General features: G+C 38.0%; 1 protein-coding gene across 11 annotated transcripts in view; it reads left to right on the forward strand.

Annotated features, from left to right (window-relative positions):
* Window positions 1-19,059, forward strand: part of DLG2 (discs large MAGUK scaffold protein 2) — a 1,612,020-nt gene that overhangs the window by 1,079,620 nt on the left and 513,341 nt on the right. For all 11 annotated transcript variants that reach the window (XM_006144952.3, XM_006144955.3, XM_006144956.1 and 8 more), the window contains one exon: window positions 7,792-7,928. In XM_006144952.3, coding sequence (XP_006145014.1) covers window positions 7,792-7,928 — 137 coding nt within the window. The remainder of the gene's footprint in view (window positions 1-7,791; window positions 7,929-19,059) is intronic.

Here is a 19,059-nt window from a genome sequence, read left to right on the forward strand (position 1 = left end):
TTCCTAGGATCCAAGCTGAATCAGAGTTTTTAATTATCTTTTTCACAAAGAGTGCCCTAATGGTGATCAAGTGGGGTAGATTTTCAGGCATCTACTGAAAATGTTTATTTAAATTTTTTGGTGAATTACAATGTGCTTATAGGGGAACTTATGAATTTAGAATTGCTCCTTTAGATTCTCAGCAGATTACAAATTCCTGTTGATGTTATATTTTATTTTTCAAAATTTGGTTTTCTGAAGAAGATCTGACAAACAGGGAATGTGATGGGAAACAAAGAAAAGCTAGTTTCTCAAACCAAATCATTAGCCGAGAGAAAATTAAGAAAAAAAATTCTCCAAAGTGAGTTTTATTGAGTGTAGTAAAGGGAAAAGGCAAAATGTGTGAAAAATATGTGAGAAAAAAATGCTTTATTATAAAAAAGGAATTATCTACCAAAACATATAGAATATAATTTGCTGTATTTCTTCAACAGCAGCAAGCATTAATGAGGCAGATGAAGAGAGACCAAATCTGATCACGTCATTCTGATCACCTGCTTAAAGTTTGCCAGGAGTTCCCTCTACAAAACATAGTTTTTTTTTACCCCAGCACAAATACAGTGCATATCAGTTAAGACAAGAACATTAGCCTATATATTATCATCAGAAAATAACTTTTTATTTTTGTGTCAATCGAATATATTGGTGTTTTTCCCCAGCACTTAGGTCCAAATTCCTTAGCACAAAACCACAAAAGCTTCATAAGCCTCTGTTTCTTCAGCTTTAGTGTTTTGTATCCCCTCCCAACTTCACTCCTTTACCATAATAATCAAACTGTGTGTACCTTTCTATGACTCCTTGCCACTTTCCTTTCTTTTAACCATTCAACAGGGCTTCAGGTGGCTGTCACCATCTCAAAGAAGATGGTGCCCTTCCTCTCTTTTTCCAAGGCGCTGCATATGCTGTTTACTTCATATTCTTTCCACCCCAGTCCTTAAGCTTCTTTAGAAATTGAGTCATATATATTTCTGGTTCTCAGTGCCAGAGTTAGGACTTGAACCGTGTTTCTCAAAAAGATGTTGAGGTCTTAACCCCCAATACCTGTGAATGAGACCTTATTTGGAAATAGGGCCTTTGCTGATGATCAAGTTAAGTGAGATCATTAGGGTAGGCCCTAATCCCATGTGGTTGGTCTCCTCCCAAGAAGCAGAAATGTGGACACAGGTGCAGACATGCACACAGGAGAATGCCATGTAAAGATAAAAGCAGAGATGGGGTGATGAGTCTCTCAAACTAGGAATCATGAAGATCTCCAGCAAACCACCAAAAAACCAGGAGAGAGGCACGGAATAGACTCTCTCATGGTTCTCAGAAGAAACTGCCCCCTCCCGACACATTGATCTTGGAGCTCTAGCCTCCAGGACTGTGAGATGGTACCTCTCTGTTTTCCCCACTCTGTTTTTGGTCCTTTGTTGTAGCAGCCCTAAAATAGCATGGGACTGACTATTTTTTAGATGAATTAATGATGTAGGTCACTATATTATTTTACCTCCGACCCCTTTCCTACACAGTTCATTAATGTACGCACATGGGAAAAAGAAACAGTGGCCTTTATTTAATTCAGTAATTAATTTTAAATATTCATTTTAGTGTATCTCCTTTGTTCATAACACTCCTGGGGAATGTACAGTAAAAGTGCTATTATCCCTTCTGCCTTCAAAACGCTAACTGTCCAGCTTGGGGGAATGAGATATTCCAACAACAGAGCGGACAATCAGGAAGTGCACACCACAGCGGTTATTTACGGCAGGTACCTGTTCTGTTGGTTGGTGCCCATTCCACACTCGCTGTTGAATGTTCTATTTATCAATCCTTTCTCTAAATAACTACACTCTGATACAGTGTTGTAAATGATGTTTCATTAACTGTGTGAGAGAGGGAACATGTTAAATGCAGTCAGTGGAGAAAGAGTGCTTTTAATTTAAAGGGGTAGAGGTTAGGGAAGAGTTTTGCAAAGCATGTATTACTGGATAAAGGCCTTTGTGGATAAAAATGTATCAAGTCATTGGAATGGTCATGACGTTTTTCCACAAGTATTAAGACCTATCCAGTTTACCCTTCAGGTGTTTCAGCTTTTTTGCCCAACAATGACTCCACCAACTGGGACATCCTTGTTTATGAAAAATATGTATTTTTAATAAAACTGTTCTTTTTTTAAAAAAAATATAACTTATTTACTTTTAATCTCTCATCTTTACAGTGTACAAAACAGGTTTTTTTTCCCCAGCACAAATACAGTGCATATCAGTCAAGACAAGGACATTAGCCTATATATTATCATCAGAAAATAACTTTTATTTTTGTGCCAATTGAATATATTGGTGTTTTTCCCCCATTCCGCTCCCTCCCCCTATTACCCACCCGATATTGCCCCTACACACTATCCACAGTTGCCCTCCCTGCTATTATACCTTCTAGTTTGTGCTATAGAGCACAGACAGTTCATGACCTATAGGGAAGGGTTGTTTTTTTTTTTTTAAATAAAATGTATATGCATTCAGAAATTAAGTTCCTTGTGTGGGTGATTAAGTTCCTTGTGTGGGTGGGTGAGTGAGTTCTGAAACAGGGCCAACTGGGGGTCAGGATAAATTCTATGTTCCCTTTAATAAAAATATGTAGACCAAATGGGCAGAATAGCACTAGCGCTTTCTATAGAACAGCAAACACCTTACCACATAAACTCTGACATAACCAGTCTACTTAATATTAATAATATCAAATTATTGTTCAGAGAAGCCCCAGAGTGCTCTCCTATTAAAAACACATAAAATGAAGTTGAACCAAGTAATTGAATGGTTTATAAGACATCATGGGGCTTAGTTCTTCACACCCACCAAGAATATCTGGGTACATTGTAATCATATGACATTTTTAAGCATTTGAGTTTTTATTCTGAGTGTCTCAAGCCTAGTATCAATCTATGCTGCCAAGACTTGTGTTCAGGCCCCCACCTCTCCTCGACACCTCCTCCTCAGTGTAGGCAGGCATCAGGGAAGAGGGAGAACTGTGAGCCATTCATACTGTTCTTTTTTTATAGCTTGAGGAAAAGATTCTGTGTGGAAAAATTTCAATTACAAGGCTTTAACAGGGTTTGGACATTCCTTTTCCAATGTCTATATATCTATGTTAATATGAGGAATTAGAATTTGGGGATCTGTAAGAAATATGGAGGAAAATAAAAAAATAAATAAATAAGAAATATGGAGGGACCAGCAGATGGCGTAATAGTTACATTGCTGAACTGCCACATGCCTGACTGCAGTTTGAGTCCTAGACCCAGTGGCTTCACACTCATGTCAGGCACTTCTGCGTGTGTACGCAAGATCTCAGTAAGAGAATAGTGGAGAAGCGATTGCAGCATGGCCATTCCCCAGGAGAAGATATCTCACTTTCTGTCTTTCTAACAAGCACACATATCCTATAGAAAAAAATCTCTCCAAAAAAAGAAAGAAAGAAAGAAAGAAAAAAAGAAAGAAAGAAAGAAAGAAAGAAAGAAAGAAAGAAAGAAAGAAAGAAAGAAAGAAAGAAAGAAAGAAATAAATAAATAAATATGGGAAAATAGCCTAACTTTATACAACAGGTGGAATATTTAATTCTTCATTCACATTACATGTTTACCAAACAGGTTGTTTTTAATTACTTGGAAAATCAGGTGTTTAAATCTGACACACCTTTTCCTTTGCTAAAATACTGTAGTATCCTCTGCTTTTCATTCCTTTAATGATCTGAGTACTTATACATACATACATACATACATATATATATATATATATATGGCACGCTCGCCAGACAGACAGAGAGAGACATAGAGACAAAAAGTGAGAAATCACCCCCCAGAGGGGATGGTCACGCTGCAATCCCTTCTCCTCCATTCTCCTCTTGGGATCTTGGGCACGCACGCACATGCACCCGGGTGAGTTTTAAGCCACCGGGTCCAGGACGCGAACCGCGGTCGACTATGTGGTAGTCCAGCTACATAGCCATTACGCTAACTGCTGGTTCCCTGAGTACTTATATTTTTCTGTGTTGACTTTCTTGAGTACCAGCATACACATAAGAATACTTAGTCTTATTTTTTAAAGAATTATTTCATTTTATTTATTATTATTATTTAATTTGCCACAGGGCATATGTGCTCACCTGACAATGAGAGAGAAAACCACCAGGTCCAGGACTCAAACTGCGGTTAGCCGTGTGGGAGTCCAGTGCCCTAACCACATGCCACCTTCTGGCTCCTAGTTGTATTCTTAACAGCCAAACATTTCGAAGTAGGGTAGCGTTAGGATCAATGTTTTTGGGCGACACCTACCAACTCTTTTCCCTGAGTTTATTTTACAACTGACTGGTCTACCATCACCTGAGCTATTTCTTTATCATGAATACTTGTTTTCAAAATGGTGATCATGTAATTGTCACAAAACTATCACTTCCCCCCAAAGAAGTGTTTTTTGCCATTCTGGTGATTCTTATTCAAATTTTTATAATACTCATTGTATTCATCTTGCCTAGATTATTGCATCATAAATACATGTTTTGATAGTTGCCAGACATTTTCAGCTCAGTAGAGGGGGCATTTTTATCAGTATTGTGTGACCTAAGTTAGGGCACCTGACTCTTCAGTCATTTAGTCAGTCTGGAAACCAGAGGATATGTTCTACAAATATCAAGGCTGTAAGTGCAGTTATAGTGAAAGGAAGGAGGGAAAGATTAGCTAATGAGGGGAGCGGAAGGGAGAGCAGTAACAAGGATGAAGGGAGGGTATTGTTCATGGAGGACCTTACCTAGTCTAGGTCTAATCAGGTACCCCTGCTTTAACACAGTGTATGTGAGGAACACCCAGATAATTTGAGTTTGATCTTACTGGTTCTAGACCACATTTGTGATTTGTAGACGAATCCTCTAAAAGTTACTTACATTGTCTGAGTTTAGAATATTGTTTTAGGGGCCAGCAGGTGATGTGGTAGTTAAAGGTGCTAGACTCCTACATGGTTGACCATAGTTTTAAGTCCTGGATTTGATGGCTTGCTTTCTCACTTTCCCTCTCTCTCTCTGATAAAACTAGAAAATAATAATAATTAAATAAAGTTACATAAAATAATTCTTTTTAAAAAAGACTATTGCTATTGCTAATTTCTTTTCCTTTCTTTTCTTTTTTTTTTTTAGGGAGTTTTTTTGCTATCAGACACATGTATTCACCAGAGTGACAGAGAGAGACAGAAAGCAACAAATCTCCAGTGGGGGGAATGGCCATGTCACAATCCCTTCTCCTCCATTCTTCTCTTGGAATATTGGGTACGTGTGCACATGTGCCTGGTGTGAGTTTCACACTTCCAGATCTGGGACTCTAACCCCATTCGGCCATATGGAAATACAGCAATGTAACCTTATAATGCCATCTGCTGGTCCCACTTCAGCCAGTTTCAATCACCCTCATATGAACCCATTCATGGATCCTTGTTTATACAGTGTTTCTGGTGAATCCATTTTTTTGCATTTATGTTGTCCATAATCAATAGTAGCTCATTTTACAATGTACAGTATGTACTCACAAGAAGTTTGTTGAATAAATGGAAGTGTGAATGTATGAATGAATGAACACAAGTTCATTCTTGTAACACAGATGGATACTCACACTAGTAAATACACTTGTATTCTAGATTCTGGATGCAGACATAAGGTTACACATTTACTTTCATTTTGAATTGAAAATCTAGAATATGCTTGTGTATTGATTAAATCTTGATAAAATACAAATAAAACTGTTATTTGCTTTATAGCTGATATGTTTACATCTACAGTATCCATAGTGGTTTCATTGTCCTGCTGCAATCTTCAAATACAAATGTCAACTACATACTTATTCTCTTTCTTGGACCTAACTTTCTTTATGATTGTAATTTGTTTCCATAGCTCTTCTATAAATAAGACTGGGGCATTTATAGCTTGTGTTCTGAATGAAAATCTGAGTCCCAGGATTGGATTTTCACCTTTTCCTTTTAGAGTTCAGAATAATTTCTTTACTAGCAAAAGTGTGGTACATTGTTTCTAGTATGTGGCCCTGAAATTTTAGTAGACACAGTTTTTAACTCCTCTATATCTATGTATAATAAAGTAACAGTTTTGGAAAACATGAGCTCATACGTATTTTCAACTTCATAGGATAAGGCTACTTGCAGACATTTTATTTACTCTTTAGTCATCTTTTGCTTCATAAACAAATTCTTAAAATCCGATACAAACAAATACATTCATGGTGTACGAACTAACCATAACTATAAAAAATAATTACCCACTTCAGTCAGAAATTAGGTAACATTTATTTTAATTGCCCTATCAATTTGAATTCATCTTATATTTATTTTTAAGACCTATTTTGGTTAAGCTAACAAAATCAATTGTTGAATTTCAGATGTAATTCTAGAGGTGTTAGTCTGTAATTTACACAATCATTATTTTTTATCAACTAATCAATTATGCCATCTTATTTATTTATTTATTTATTTTGCTATAGAGCATGTGTGCGCACCAGAAAGACAGAGAGAGACAGACAGAAAGCGAGAAATCATCCCCCAGGGGAAATGGCCATGCCATAATCCCGTCTCCATTCTCCTCTCAGGATCTTAGGCACGCACGCACATGTGCCTGGTGTGAGTTTAAGCCATTGGGTCTGGGACTCGAACCACAGTCGACTACATGGGAGTCCAGCAACATAGCCATTACACCAACTGCTGGTCCCCAATTATGCCATCTTAACAACACACAATTCTACCCTACATTTATTCAATTAAAGTATAGTGAAATAGGGACCAGCAGATGGTGTAATAGTTACGTCACTGGACTCCCACGTAGTCAACCGTGGTTCAAGTCCCAGACTCGGCAGCTTGAAACTCACACTGGGCACATGTGCATGTGTGGCCAATATCCCAAGAGGACTGTGGCATGACCAACCCCCTTGGGATGAGTTCTTGCTTACTGTCTCTCTCTGTCTCTCCGGATTGTTGTATAAAGTGCCCAAAGTTTTTGTTACAGCTTAATCATCTGGGTATGACTTTTTTTGTTTTGTTTTAAGTTTGCTTTAGGGTATATGACCACACCAAAGAGAGAGATAAAGTAAATCACCACTCTCCTCCCACCAGAGGAAACTGTCATGCCACAATCCCTTCTCTTTCAGTCTCCTCCTGAGTTTTTGGGAATGCACACATATGTACCCAGCCTTTCAGCTCCAGGATGTGAACCAGTCAGTCACATGGGATCCAAACACTTTAACCTTCATACCACCTGCTAGCCCTAGCTATGAGATTTTTCGAGCCAATCCCATAGCCCAGAGGTTAAGAGAGCCACTTCTCATGTGGTTGACCTCACAGTTCAAATCCCAGCTCCAACAACTTGAAAAACACACCTGGCACATGTGTGTGTACCCGCAGTCCCAACAAGATGAAGAAATGGAGGACCCAGAGAGGGACTCTCTCCTTTCCCCCCCTTTTCTCTCTCTGTTTTTCTGTCTTTCTCTGGCAAGTGTACATGCCCTCTAGTTTACTTTTTTTTTTTTTAATGTTTTTAAACTGAGTAAATTACAAAAATGATTTCTTTAGAAAAGCCCTTGGTTAGTAGCTACCTATCTTTATGAGTAATTTCCAGGTTAATTATATTTGTAAAATTCAATGGAAATATTCTACAGTATTATACTGAATGAATCTTTAATTATATTCTGAGGGATTTTTTTCATTCTATTTTTCTATTTCTTTCTTATAGGTTTGGGCTTCAGTATTGCAGGAGGTGTGGGGAACCAACACATTCCTGGAGATAACAGCATTTATGTAACTAAAATTATAGAAGGAGGAGCTGCGCAAAAAGATGGAAGGTTACAAGTAGGAGACAGACTACTAATGGTGAGTGTGATACCAGCAAAACTGTGTATAAGGAAAAAGCTCTTATTTCTCACTGTGTAGTTATATAGCCTTGGTCTGTTCAGGCTGCCATAACAGAATACCATAGACCAGATGGCTAAAACCATCTTCTTGCAGTTCTGGAGGCTGGAAAGCCCAAGACTGCAACCAGTTAGATTTCTGGTTCAGGGCTTGTTTCCTAACTTGCAGATGGTCACCTTTTCACTGCATCTTAGATGGCCTTTCCTTTATTCTCATGATAAGTGAGAGATCAGTCTCTCTTTCTCTTTTTATTAGACCACCAGTTCTTTCAGAATGAGGCTCAACCTTCAATTCATTTAACTTAATTACCTCCAAAAGACCCTGTTTCAAAATACAGTCACATTGAGGATTTTAGGCTTCAATTTGTGGGGTGGGGTACACAATTCAGTCCCAGGCAACTGACCCCAGATGGTGATACAGGGGTAAAATATGATGCTTTGCAAGGCTGACCCACTTGGGAAGATTCCAGGTTTGCCCACAAAGACCTTCATCACTACGTTCATGACCCAGAGCTAGCTGAAACTGAGAGTGGTTTGCAGCATCACAACTATGTTGGAAGTACTTTCTTTCTGTTCTCCATCTCTTTCCTTATCTCCGTCACTCAAGAAACAAATAAATAAAAAATAAACTTCAACAGAAATTTAGGGGCCCAGCCAGTGGGATGGTGGTTAAGACATCTGGATCCCACTTAGCCAACTGTATGGTTTGAGTCCCAGACCCAGTGATTGTAAAACACACCAAGCACATGTTTGTACAGGCCCAAAATCCTGAGAGGAGATGGGGGAGGAGGGATTACGGCATGGCCATCCCCCCAAGGGGTGTTTCTCATTTTCCTCCTTTCTTTCTCTGTCTCTCTCTGGTGAGTAGACATGCCTTGTAGCAAATTTAAGAAAATAAAGAAGAAGAAAGAAATTGAGACAGGCTGGCTCCATAACCTAGCAATTAAAACAGTCAGATCCCACATGGCCTACCATTCAGTTCAATTCTCAGACCAAGCAGCTTGAGAAACATGTCAGGTGCATGTGCACATGTGCCAAAAAATCTCAAAAGGTGGGAAAGATGGGGGAGAAGAGATTGAAGCATGACCATGCCCAATGAGCAGTGCTTTCTGCCCTCCCTCTTTCTCTGTCTCTCTTTGTCTCTTTGGTAAGTACATGCCCTCTAACAGTAACAGAAAAACTTAAAAATAAATGCTTAGGCAATTAGAAACAGTAAAGCATTTGGGACTACACTAATAAAATTGTTTCATTTCCATTTACTGTTATATGCCAAATATACAGAATGATAATCAAATATTAAAACTTAAAAGCAGGTGGCAAGGTGGTTGAGGTTCTCAAATGGTCAACCTTGGTTTGACTCCCAGACTTGGTGACTTGAAACTCATACCAGGCATGTGTGCACAAGTGCCTCAAATCCTGAGTGGGGAATGGAGGAGAAGGAATTGCAGCATGGCCATCTCTTCTGGGGGATGATTCTCACTTTTTATCTCTCTGTCGAGTGCATGTGCCTTATAGAAAAAAAATCTCTCAAAAAATTAATTAGTTAAAGTTAAAAGTAGATAGCTCTCAAGTAAGATATGTATATCCAGTCATATGTTTGTCCTTTTAAAACAGACCTCTAATCTATACAAAGAGTTATTATCTCTACCACTTTCTTGAGAAGTGTTTAGGGTAGATTAAGCTACATAATCTCAACAGAAAAGTAATTTCTATGGCATATACAACTTTTGGAGGTAGAGCACCAAAGTCTTATATTCTCTGCCTATTTCTCTGGTCTCTAGAATTTTTTTTTTTATTGCTTAAAGTGTTGACTTGGGAATAAAATAAACTGTGATAACCATCTTCTTCATAGTGCTGAACTGAAAAAAATGAAAAGGACAGTTTCATACTCAACTAATGGCTGGCTTAGATAGTGATCAGACAGACTTTGACTTACTGTTTCCCTAAGAGTTTGGTTTTCACTGGCTCTTTGATATTTCTTCAACTGCTATTATAAAATCAAAATGTTGTATGCTGTTTTCATGAAGTTCTGTTTAAATTTCTATCTCTATTTTCAAGTTTTTATTTAATTAAATACTCGGTCTAAATAATTTTATCAAAGGATTTTCCAAGTACCATGCTATTTTTCCATTTCCATTTTCTTGCTATTCATTCTAGATATGATTTCAGAAATAGCTGTGACATAATCCTGAACTGTTTTGAGTTTTAAAGCATAGTTTTTTGTTTTTTTTAAATAGCCTTCCATAATAATAGTACTCTCCTTTCTTATGTAAGGAAAACATAATTAGTACTTCCCAGGAAACTGACAAGTTGAATTTGGAAATAAAAGAAAATGATTCATTTTGTAATATTCTGAAAGAAAAATGACCCTATGAGAGACAATAATGAAAAAAGTCACTGAAGCCACCTAAAAGACCAATTATCTTGCTTTAACTCCAAAAGATGTACTAATGCTCTCCTTTGGCCATTCCTTTCCACTCCTCTTTACTACCCCACATTCATATCCTCTTTATCTTTCTCTTCTTCTGCTCTTCTCCCCAAAAGGAAGGGCAAATGATTTAGAGTCTATTTTTCACCAGCTGTACCACACTGCATATTTTCTCTAAATATGCTATTCTTCTTTCTAAAGCAATTTCCACCACTTCCTTCTCTCACATCTTAGAAAAAATTTCCTCAGAAATATACTCAAAGATCTGTAAGTAAACCAGTGTAAAATGAACCTTCATTAATTTCTTCTCCACAATTTAAGAAGTCTTTCAGCATCTGCCCTTTTAATAAGAGCACAGTCATTTTTTCATGTTTTTCCAGAGTCTTAGTAATAACATTTTCAGTTCCTCAAGTAAAATATCTATAATGTTGGGCACCACCTGAATCATACCATATATATCAAGTACTTATTTTCTTATATCTCAGAATTGAATAGTATCTATCTTAATGTCGTGTCATACCAACTCTCATTTGGATACAACAAGGTCTGGCAGAGAAGCAAATATTTGAAATGGTCCCTTGTCTCTTATAAAACCCCTCTAAGGATTGAGAACTTTCCTACCCCAAACTATCCATTTGGTACTAACCAAATGTTTTTCTTAAAATTATGTTTAAAAATGTTTCCCTTTCAATCTCATTCTTTTTTCATAACTCTGTCCCTTGGAAACAGAGCATGTAAGGACTAATTCCTCTTTCACATATGTTTGAAGAGTTAGGTCTTGCTACTTCATTTAGCATTCTTTGAGGAGTTTTACATTTTCTCTCACTCTCCCAGTAAATTTTATCTCAATGAACTTTTCTAAGATTATACTTACAATATAGCTTTCTTAGATTCCATACAATCTTATACCCTACTTCAAGAAACCAAGGCAATATTGTAGCATCTGGCCTTTGTATTTATTCTGTTATAGGAAAAATTATCCTGTTGCCCTCCAGTAACCTCTTAATGTTTCAAAAGAGATGACTATAGTCTCAGACCATTCTGAGGCTTCATGGGTCACCCAAATACATGGCATATGTTCTCTTTAGCAAAATAATATCTTTTAAAAATTTCCCTTGTACTTGGTACTTTTTTGTTGTTTTATTCTTTATTTCATGGAATGACAATGACATCTGATTTTTGTGAATTGTATCAGTAGCTTAGTGTTGCAGTTTCAGACTGAATAGATTATTTTTTGGTCTTAAATTTTGTGAGACAGATGGTCTACTGTTAAAAGAATTCATGTTTTTCAAATTCTTTCTTATATTTTCACACACTAGTTTTTATTAAGCCCTACCAAGATAATACATAAAACCAAGTATTTTATAGAAATAAAGTCTTCTTGGGGCCAGCAGATGGTGTGGTGGTTATGGCACTGGACACTCCCACATGACCAACCACGGTTCGAGTGCTAGACCTGGTGGCTTGCTTTCTCACTTTCCTTCTCCTGTGTGTCTGTCTTTCTCTGGTCATATAAAAATAAATGAATGAATAAATAAAATAAAATAAATAATTCTTTAAAAAAAGAAGAAGAAAGAAATATAGTCCTCTTTTCCTTTCTCTACACAATACCAGAAGCTCTGAATCCGGACTCATTTGATTATCTTCTCTTCAGGAGTAGTACTAGTTGTTTGTTGTCAAAGCCCTCCATCACATTGTAATTTAAGGTTAAATTTTTTTTTTTTTTTTTTTTTTTTGCAGGAGTAGTACTAGTTGTTTGTTGTCAAAGTCCTCCATCACATTGTAATTTAAGGTTAAATTTTTTTTTTTTTTTTTTTTTTTTTAGCACTCGGACTTTCTTAAAGTTTATTTTGGTCATGATAGAGAGCACGCACACATGCATGAAACAAAAAGAGAGAAGCACCTTTGTCAGGCCCCCAGCCCTGCAACTTTCAGGATCATAGGCATGTGCACACACACCAGACATGTCTCTAAGCTGACCAGGGAATCCGAACATGCAGTCTGCCACATGGCTTCCAGCCCTGCAGTTCATCTTGCCACTGACTGTCACCAGACTGAGCCATAAATGATGGTTTAAAAATCTTAATCACTTTTTGTCATATAACCTCTGCTTGATATTTGAAGGGGAAAAAAAATGGTTAGTAAGAGAGCCTTTAAACCTTTTACAGAGAATGAGTTTATATGTTTTCTTTCCTTAAAGGGAAGTAGTGGACAAGAGGAGAGGGAACAGAGGCATTGAAGTCAAGGGGAAAGACAATGGGCTTCGAGGTAGGAGAGCTGGATTTTAGTCATAGGCAGCTAACACTAACTGCTTAATCTACCATGGGCACCTCATATACATCTCCAGTCTTCTGTTTTGGCTTCTATACAAGTACCACTGCCTTAGGGCAGCATTTTCCAAAGTATGTTTTAAAATATTGGTCTCATTCCTGTGGCCAAATAAGTCTGAGAAAATATCCAACTTGTAGCTTACCTTTAGTGTAGAATCTGAGTGAACTTTAGCATATTAAAAGGTCTGTGGGGCCAGCTAGGTGGTATAGTGGTTAAGGCAGCTGGGTCCCATGTGGCTGACTTTGTGGTTCAAGTGTCAGACCTGAAAGCTTGAAACTCATGCCAAGTATATATGTATGCGTGCCCTAAATCCCAGAAGGAAAATGGAGAAGGGATTGAGTGTACCTATCCCCACTGAGGGATGATTTTTCTCTTTCCTTCCCTCTGTCTCTCACTGACAAGCATACATACCCAAAGCAAAATTAAAAAAAAAAAAAAGTCTATGAAGTCCTACATTCAAGAAACTGATTAAACTTTTATACAATAAATTTCAAGCTTATTTTATCATGGACTCTTTATGAAAGTAATATTTATAAAACACCTACAACTAGTATGGAGTATACTCTGGGATGTGATATGTGAGTATCTCTTATTGGTAAGAACATCAAATGAAGGAATTACTGGGGTCAGAGGGTGGCTCAGGAGTAAAACAACTAGACCCATGTGGGAAAGGTCCTAGGTTTGCCTCTCAAGAGCTCCCTGAGCATGCCAGGGCCACATCAATACCTCAGCCTCAGGCCAGCTGAAATGGGTTGGGTGATGCTGTGAGGATCCTATAGGGGTGCCTGTCTCTCCCTCTGACTCTCTCTCTTTCATGGATAAGATAACTTTATAAACTTTTAAAAAATGGATTTAGAAAATATGAATAGAAACACTACAATTTTCCAAATGAGTATCGTGAGGATTTAAATTATGATTTTTGGTAGACTTACCAATCTGTTTGGTCTCATCCAACTATCTGTGAGAAAACCATATTGAAGATAATGTAGATATTTGAAATTATCTGAATAAGAAACAGGACTTGGAAGCACATTCAGTGGTTCTAAGAACCAAACGCTGTCTCCTTTTAAGCAGGCCCTTTCCTACCACCGATACATGGCTGCTACTTTAAAATGACATGGAGCTTACAGTGCTTCCTTTTCTCTTCACCCCTACCCTGGAGAGGGTGTTACTGTTTTTATTTTTTCCCAGAACAGAAAGTTGGAATTGAGATATGACCAAAGGAGTCCCAGTAGTATATAACTGGTAAATTGTGAAATTAGATTTAGACCTAGGTACTGACATTCTGAAGGCAAATTTCTTTTACCAATTTACTCAACCCCTCTGGTTTTTAATGCTGATAACACATCTGAATTTCATGGTGAGATGTTAAATATTATGGATATCCAATCTTCAGTCAACCCTGAAAAATCAAATCAGAGTGTTTGGGGTAAAGGCCATGTTTCTTTTTATAATTTTTTTTTTTAATTTTCCAAATGATTTGAATGTACTCCAGGTTATGAACCAAGGTCCTGTCTTTTTTTTTTTTTTTTTTTTTTTTTGAGAGGTTTTTTGCTACAGGGCGCATGCACTCACCAGAGAGACAGAGACAGAAAGCGAGAAATCACCCCCCAAGGGAGATGGCCACACCGCAATCCTTTCTCCTCCATTCTCTCTCGGGATCTTGGGCATGCACACACATGCACCTGGCTGAGTTTAAGCCACCGGGTCCAAGATTCAAACCACAGTCGACTACATGGGAGTTCTGCGACATAGCCATTACGCTAACTGCTGGTCCTTCCAAGCTCCTGTCTTGACCCAGCCACAACCTAACCCACACTGCTGCGCTACTGCTTCTCCTGAAGACAGTTTTGGGACTGGTGCTCATTTCATCAGGCCAAAGCATGTCGTTTAGTAGTTTCTTGCAGTGTGCTGAAAAGCATTTAGGGTAGTTCAGCCTTCCAACTGTCCCCTGGGGTTAGAGTCACTTCTCAAACAACAGGGGAAAAAAAAAGTTACAATGCAATATAATTGCAGTGACAATTTAATGGTTAAAACCTTCTAATGGATCCTTTCGAATTTATTTTGCTTATACTCAGTGTAACAGCCTTGTGTAAAGAACTTGGTCTCTGGGTATCATAGCTGATGTCATTTTAAAATCCTTTTCCTAGTGTGCCCCAGCAGTAAAATACAAAAAGTGGCCTCTAAGATGTGCATATTTTGGGTCAACTGGTGGTATGGTGGTTAAGGTGGCCCACTAGCCACATGCTAGAATTGAGTCCCAAACCCGGAAGCTTGAAAAACATGCTGGGCACATATGCATTCATGCCCAAAATGGCAAAAGGAGGGAGAAATGGAGAAGGGATTGTGGCAGGCTACCCCCTCCCCCATGAAAGGTGCTTTCTCATTCTCTCTCTCTCTCTCTCTCTCTCCTCTCTCTCTGGTGAGTACATATGCCCTGTGACAAAATTTTTTAAAAAGATACATGTATTTTTCAAAATTCTTCAATTGTGTATATGTATCACTATGCTAATATAGTGAATTTTTTAAATATACACAAAAAAATAGAAATGTAATTGGCACAAGCAGATGGCATAATGGTCATATTGGTGGACTCCCAGGTAGTTAACTGTGGTTTGTGTCCCAGACCCAGTGGCTTAAACTCCATACTAGGTGTGTGTGCATGCATGCCCAAGATCCCAAGAGGAGAATGGAAGAGAAGGGATTGCAGCATGGCCATCCCCAAAGGGGGTGATTCACGCTTTTTGTCTCTCTGTCTCTCTGGCAAGCACACCATTCCCTATAGCAAAAACCTCTCTTAAAAGAGAAAAAAAAAAAAAAAAGAAGAACAAGGCTGAAACAGAGGATGTCTAAACTTCTTTCCTGTGCTGACATTCTGAGACTTAATAATAAATAATAAAATAAAACAAAACAATTCTTAAAAAAAAAAAAAAAAAAAGAAGAGGGACCAGCAGTTGGCGTAATGGCTATGTCACTGGACTTCCATGTAGTCAACTGCAGTTCGAGTCCCAGACCCAGTGGCTTAAACTTACACAGGGCACGTGTGTCTGCGTGCCCAAGATCCCAAGAGGAAAATGGAGGAGAAGGGATTGTGGCATGTCCCTCCCTTTCTCACTTTCTATATCTCTGTCCCTCTCTTTCTGGCGAGCACACGTGCTCTATAGCAAAAACCTCTCCAAAAAAAGAGAAAAGAACAACAGAAATGTAAAAATCAATGTGATAGATATCAATAAATATTTATTAACTGGGGGTGCTTCTTGTACCCCAGTGGATTGTCACGGGATTCATACCATACTGTTTATTTTGGTCAGCACTGCTACAGAGGAAGTTTGAGTCAATGTAAACATCCCTCTTGCTTGTTCTCTGTGTGTACATGGAACAAAAGGTTAAGAAATGCACTCATAATTAATGGGGAAAATATTACTCTCTTTGAGCTTTGGTTGTGTACCTGCTAAGCTGATGTGACCCAGAGCTCCCATCCCATATCAGCTTTTCATCCTTATATCCCAGGTCTGGTCCAACAAATGTGTGTTGCTGCTTGGGTGACCTTCATTCCTATTCCTTTCCTCTCTGACTCAACAAAAATATAAAATAGAAACTGAATGCAAATGCCCCATTCTTCCTATAAAGTAGAGAATTTTCATTGCTTTTTCTTTGATATGCCATAATCATTATTTTTAAACTCAGTCAGCTTATTATTTCCATATTTATTAAGTGCCAGCCATATACATTGCATGAGCTGGGAGAAATACGAAGACCCATACCCTGTAATCACTGCCCTTGAGGTCAGTCTTGGAGGTGGGAGGAGGTGCCGCAGGAGTAAGTGTAGAACAAGGTAGGGGGTGATTCCCTGCCTTTTTGTGATTCCCACAGAAAGAACCCTGAACAGGAAGCAGCTATTTCCTTCACCATGACCAGCCAAAGAATGATGTGTGATTATAGTTGTTAGATTTCTCCTTGTTTGCTACTTTATATTGTACAGATTTTTTTCAAACCCATAATATCATTTCTTTCTCATAAACACAAATAAATCAACAAATATACAAATCAGTATCATCCCCATTATACATATAAGAAAATGAGTTTTTAATAAATATGTTAATCATTTCAAACTCATGAAACTAAGAATTGAAGCCAGATCTGATTCAATGCTCAAAATTACTCTCATTATATTAATATCAAGTTGTCTTCATTTCCAGAAACATTAAGGTTTAGCACATCACTATTATTCCTAATAAATTGAAGACTATTCTCTGAGCATGTGAAATTAACTTTCTTTTTTCCTATCTGAATTTTCATCTCTCATGAAATTCTGCTGTGTGTGTGTCTCATAATGTATTTGTTTCTGTCTTCCCTTACTTAAAGATTTTGTTCTTGTTCAAATGGAGTTAATTTAGTTCTAACCATAACTAATTCATGCTCATTGCTGAAAAGATTAAAAGCAAGAAAACACTATCAAAAGATAACCATTACTAATACCTTTCTCTTTTTAAAAACTTTTTTAAACACTTCCATATCTATTTATTTGTTGTGATTTTCAAGCCACCAGGTCCAGGACTTGAATTGTAGTCAGCCATGTGGAAATCCAGCACCTTCACCATCATGCCACCTGCTGGCTCCTCTTTCTCATTAATTAACAATTATTATTTAAAAATAAAGTTGATTATCACAATTAATTTCAGTATACTGCAGAGATTTTAGTCTTGGTTTATGCAAAATATCCATAATATTCTCATATTACTGATGTCAGTGCATTGGATTAGTCCTCTTTTTAGTTTACTTTACAATCTAGTGATCAATACTTTGTCTGTTTTTTAAAAGTGAACTTTAGAGTTGGTGGTTTTCTTTCCAGTGGTTTTGGAGTCCCACATTCCCCTGCTCTGTGTCCTGGGTAACCTTCACATCCCTAATCCCTTCCTACTTTGTCCCACCACACTGATCTTCCTGCATGAATGTGGGAAGGTCTGTATCTGGCCACCTGTACCTTGTTTGTGTCTCTTTATTACGACCTTGACATGCCCCCCACACCTCTCATCTTTGTATTGTCATGTACACATGTCATGTACATGGGATGTAACCCACAACAAGTGTCCTGTCACCTTCTTGTGAGTCTAGTGGCACTCCTTTTTCTCAGCTGCTTTGTCCTCTTTTGTCTGCATCATGCTCAGACTGTATGTTTCCTCTTCTGCTTTGGAGAAGGCGCAGTCTCACCTCCAGTCTTTCTTTGTTGGCCTCAGTTCTCTTTCCTGCAGAAGACACACAGCCAGGTTCCACACATGTGCCCTCTGTGTAGAGGACCCACATACAGCTCTTCACTCACACTTACTTTTTTCCCTGAAACCAGGCCAATTGCTCAGTGTTCACCATTACAGGCAGATACTCGATGCAAAAGGAAAAAAAAAAATGAAAAAAGACAATGGAAAACAATAAGAGCAACTAGCCAATCAGGATAATGTCCCTTTTCTTTGCATACAATCAGCTCCAGCTGTCGGCCTTTTATCTTGAGAGTTCATAGGATAATGAACACACATAATTAACCCAAACAAATTCACTTTTGTGAAAAACGTTTTGAAGACTTCAGCACAAAAGAGCACTTTTTGGTCCAAATCTCGTACTATTCTGAATTTTTAAAAAGACCACACAGAAGCCTCATCAGCAGTACCCTAATTAAACTCATCAGTTCACAGATGTTTACAGGAAAATGATCAGCGAAATATTTCACCAAGAAATCCTGTTCCTTAGGAAGAGGAATGGATAATAACAATAGTAATAGTGGTAAGAGCTGGTATTAATGAAGTACTTTACTGTGCCTGCCATTTTCCAATGACCAGCAGTTTAAATCAACAACCTTTTGAGGTGGTAACTGTAATCAGTCCTAATTTACAGATGTCAAAACTGAGGTTTAGAAGGCTAACTAAGTTTCCCAAGGACACACAACTAGGAATTACCAGGTCCAGGGCCCAAGTCTCAGTATGTGTGACTCAAAACCATGTGTTCTTAAGCAATACATTTGTAGCCAGACTCATAATACCACCTGTTCTATGACTAAAATTTATATAAATTTGTCACTTTTTCAATTGTTAAATAAAAGCTGACTGAATTACCACTTTTTTTTTTTTTAAGGTTTTTGCCATAAGGGTGTATACGCTTGCCAGAGAGAGAGAATCACTCCCCATGGTAAATGGTAATGCCTCATCCCTTCTCCTCCATTCTCCTGGGATTTGGGGCATGCACACACATGCACCCAGCATAATTTTTAAGTCACCAGTTCCGGGACTTGAACTGTGGTCAGCCATATGGGAGTCTAGCACCTTAACATGCCACTTGCTGGCCC

Source organism: Tupaia chinensis, unplaced genomic scaffold, assembly GCF_000334495.1.
Source record: "Tupaia chinensis unplaced genomic scaffold, TupChi_1.0 Scaffold000139_1, whole genome shotgun sequence".
NCBI classification, from domain to species: Eukaryota; Metazoa; Chordata; class Mammalia; order Scandentia; family Tupaiidae; genus Tupaia; species Tupaia belangeri.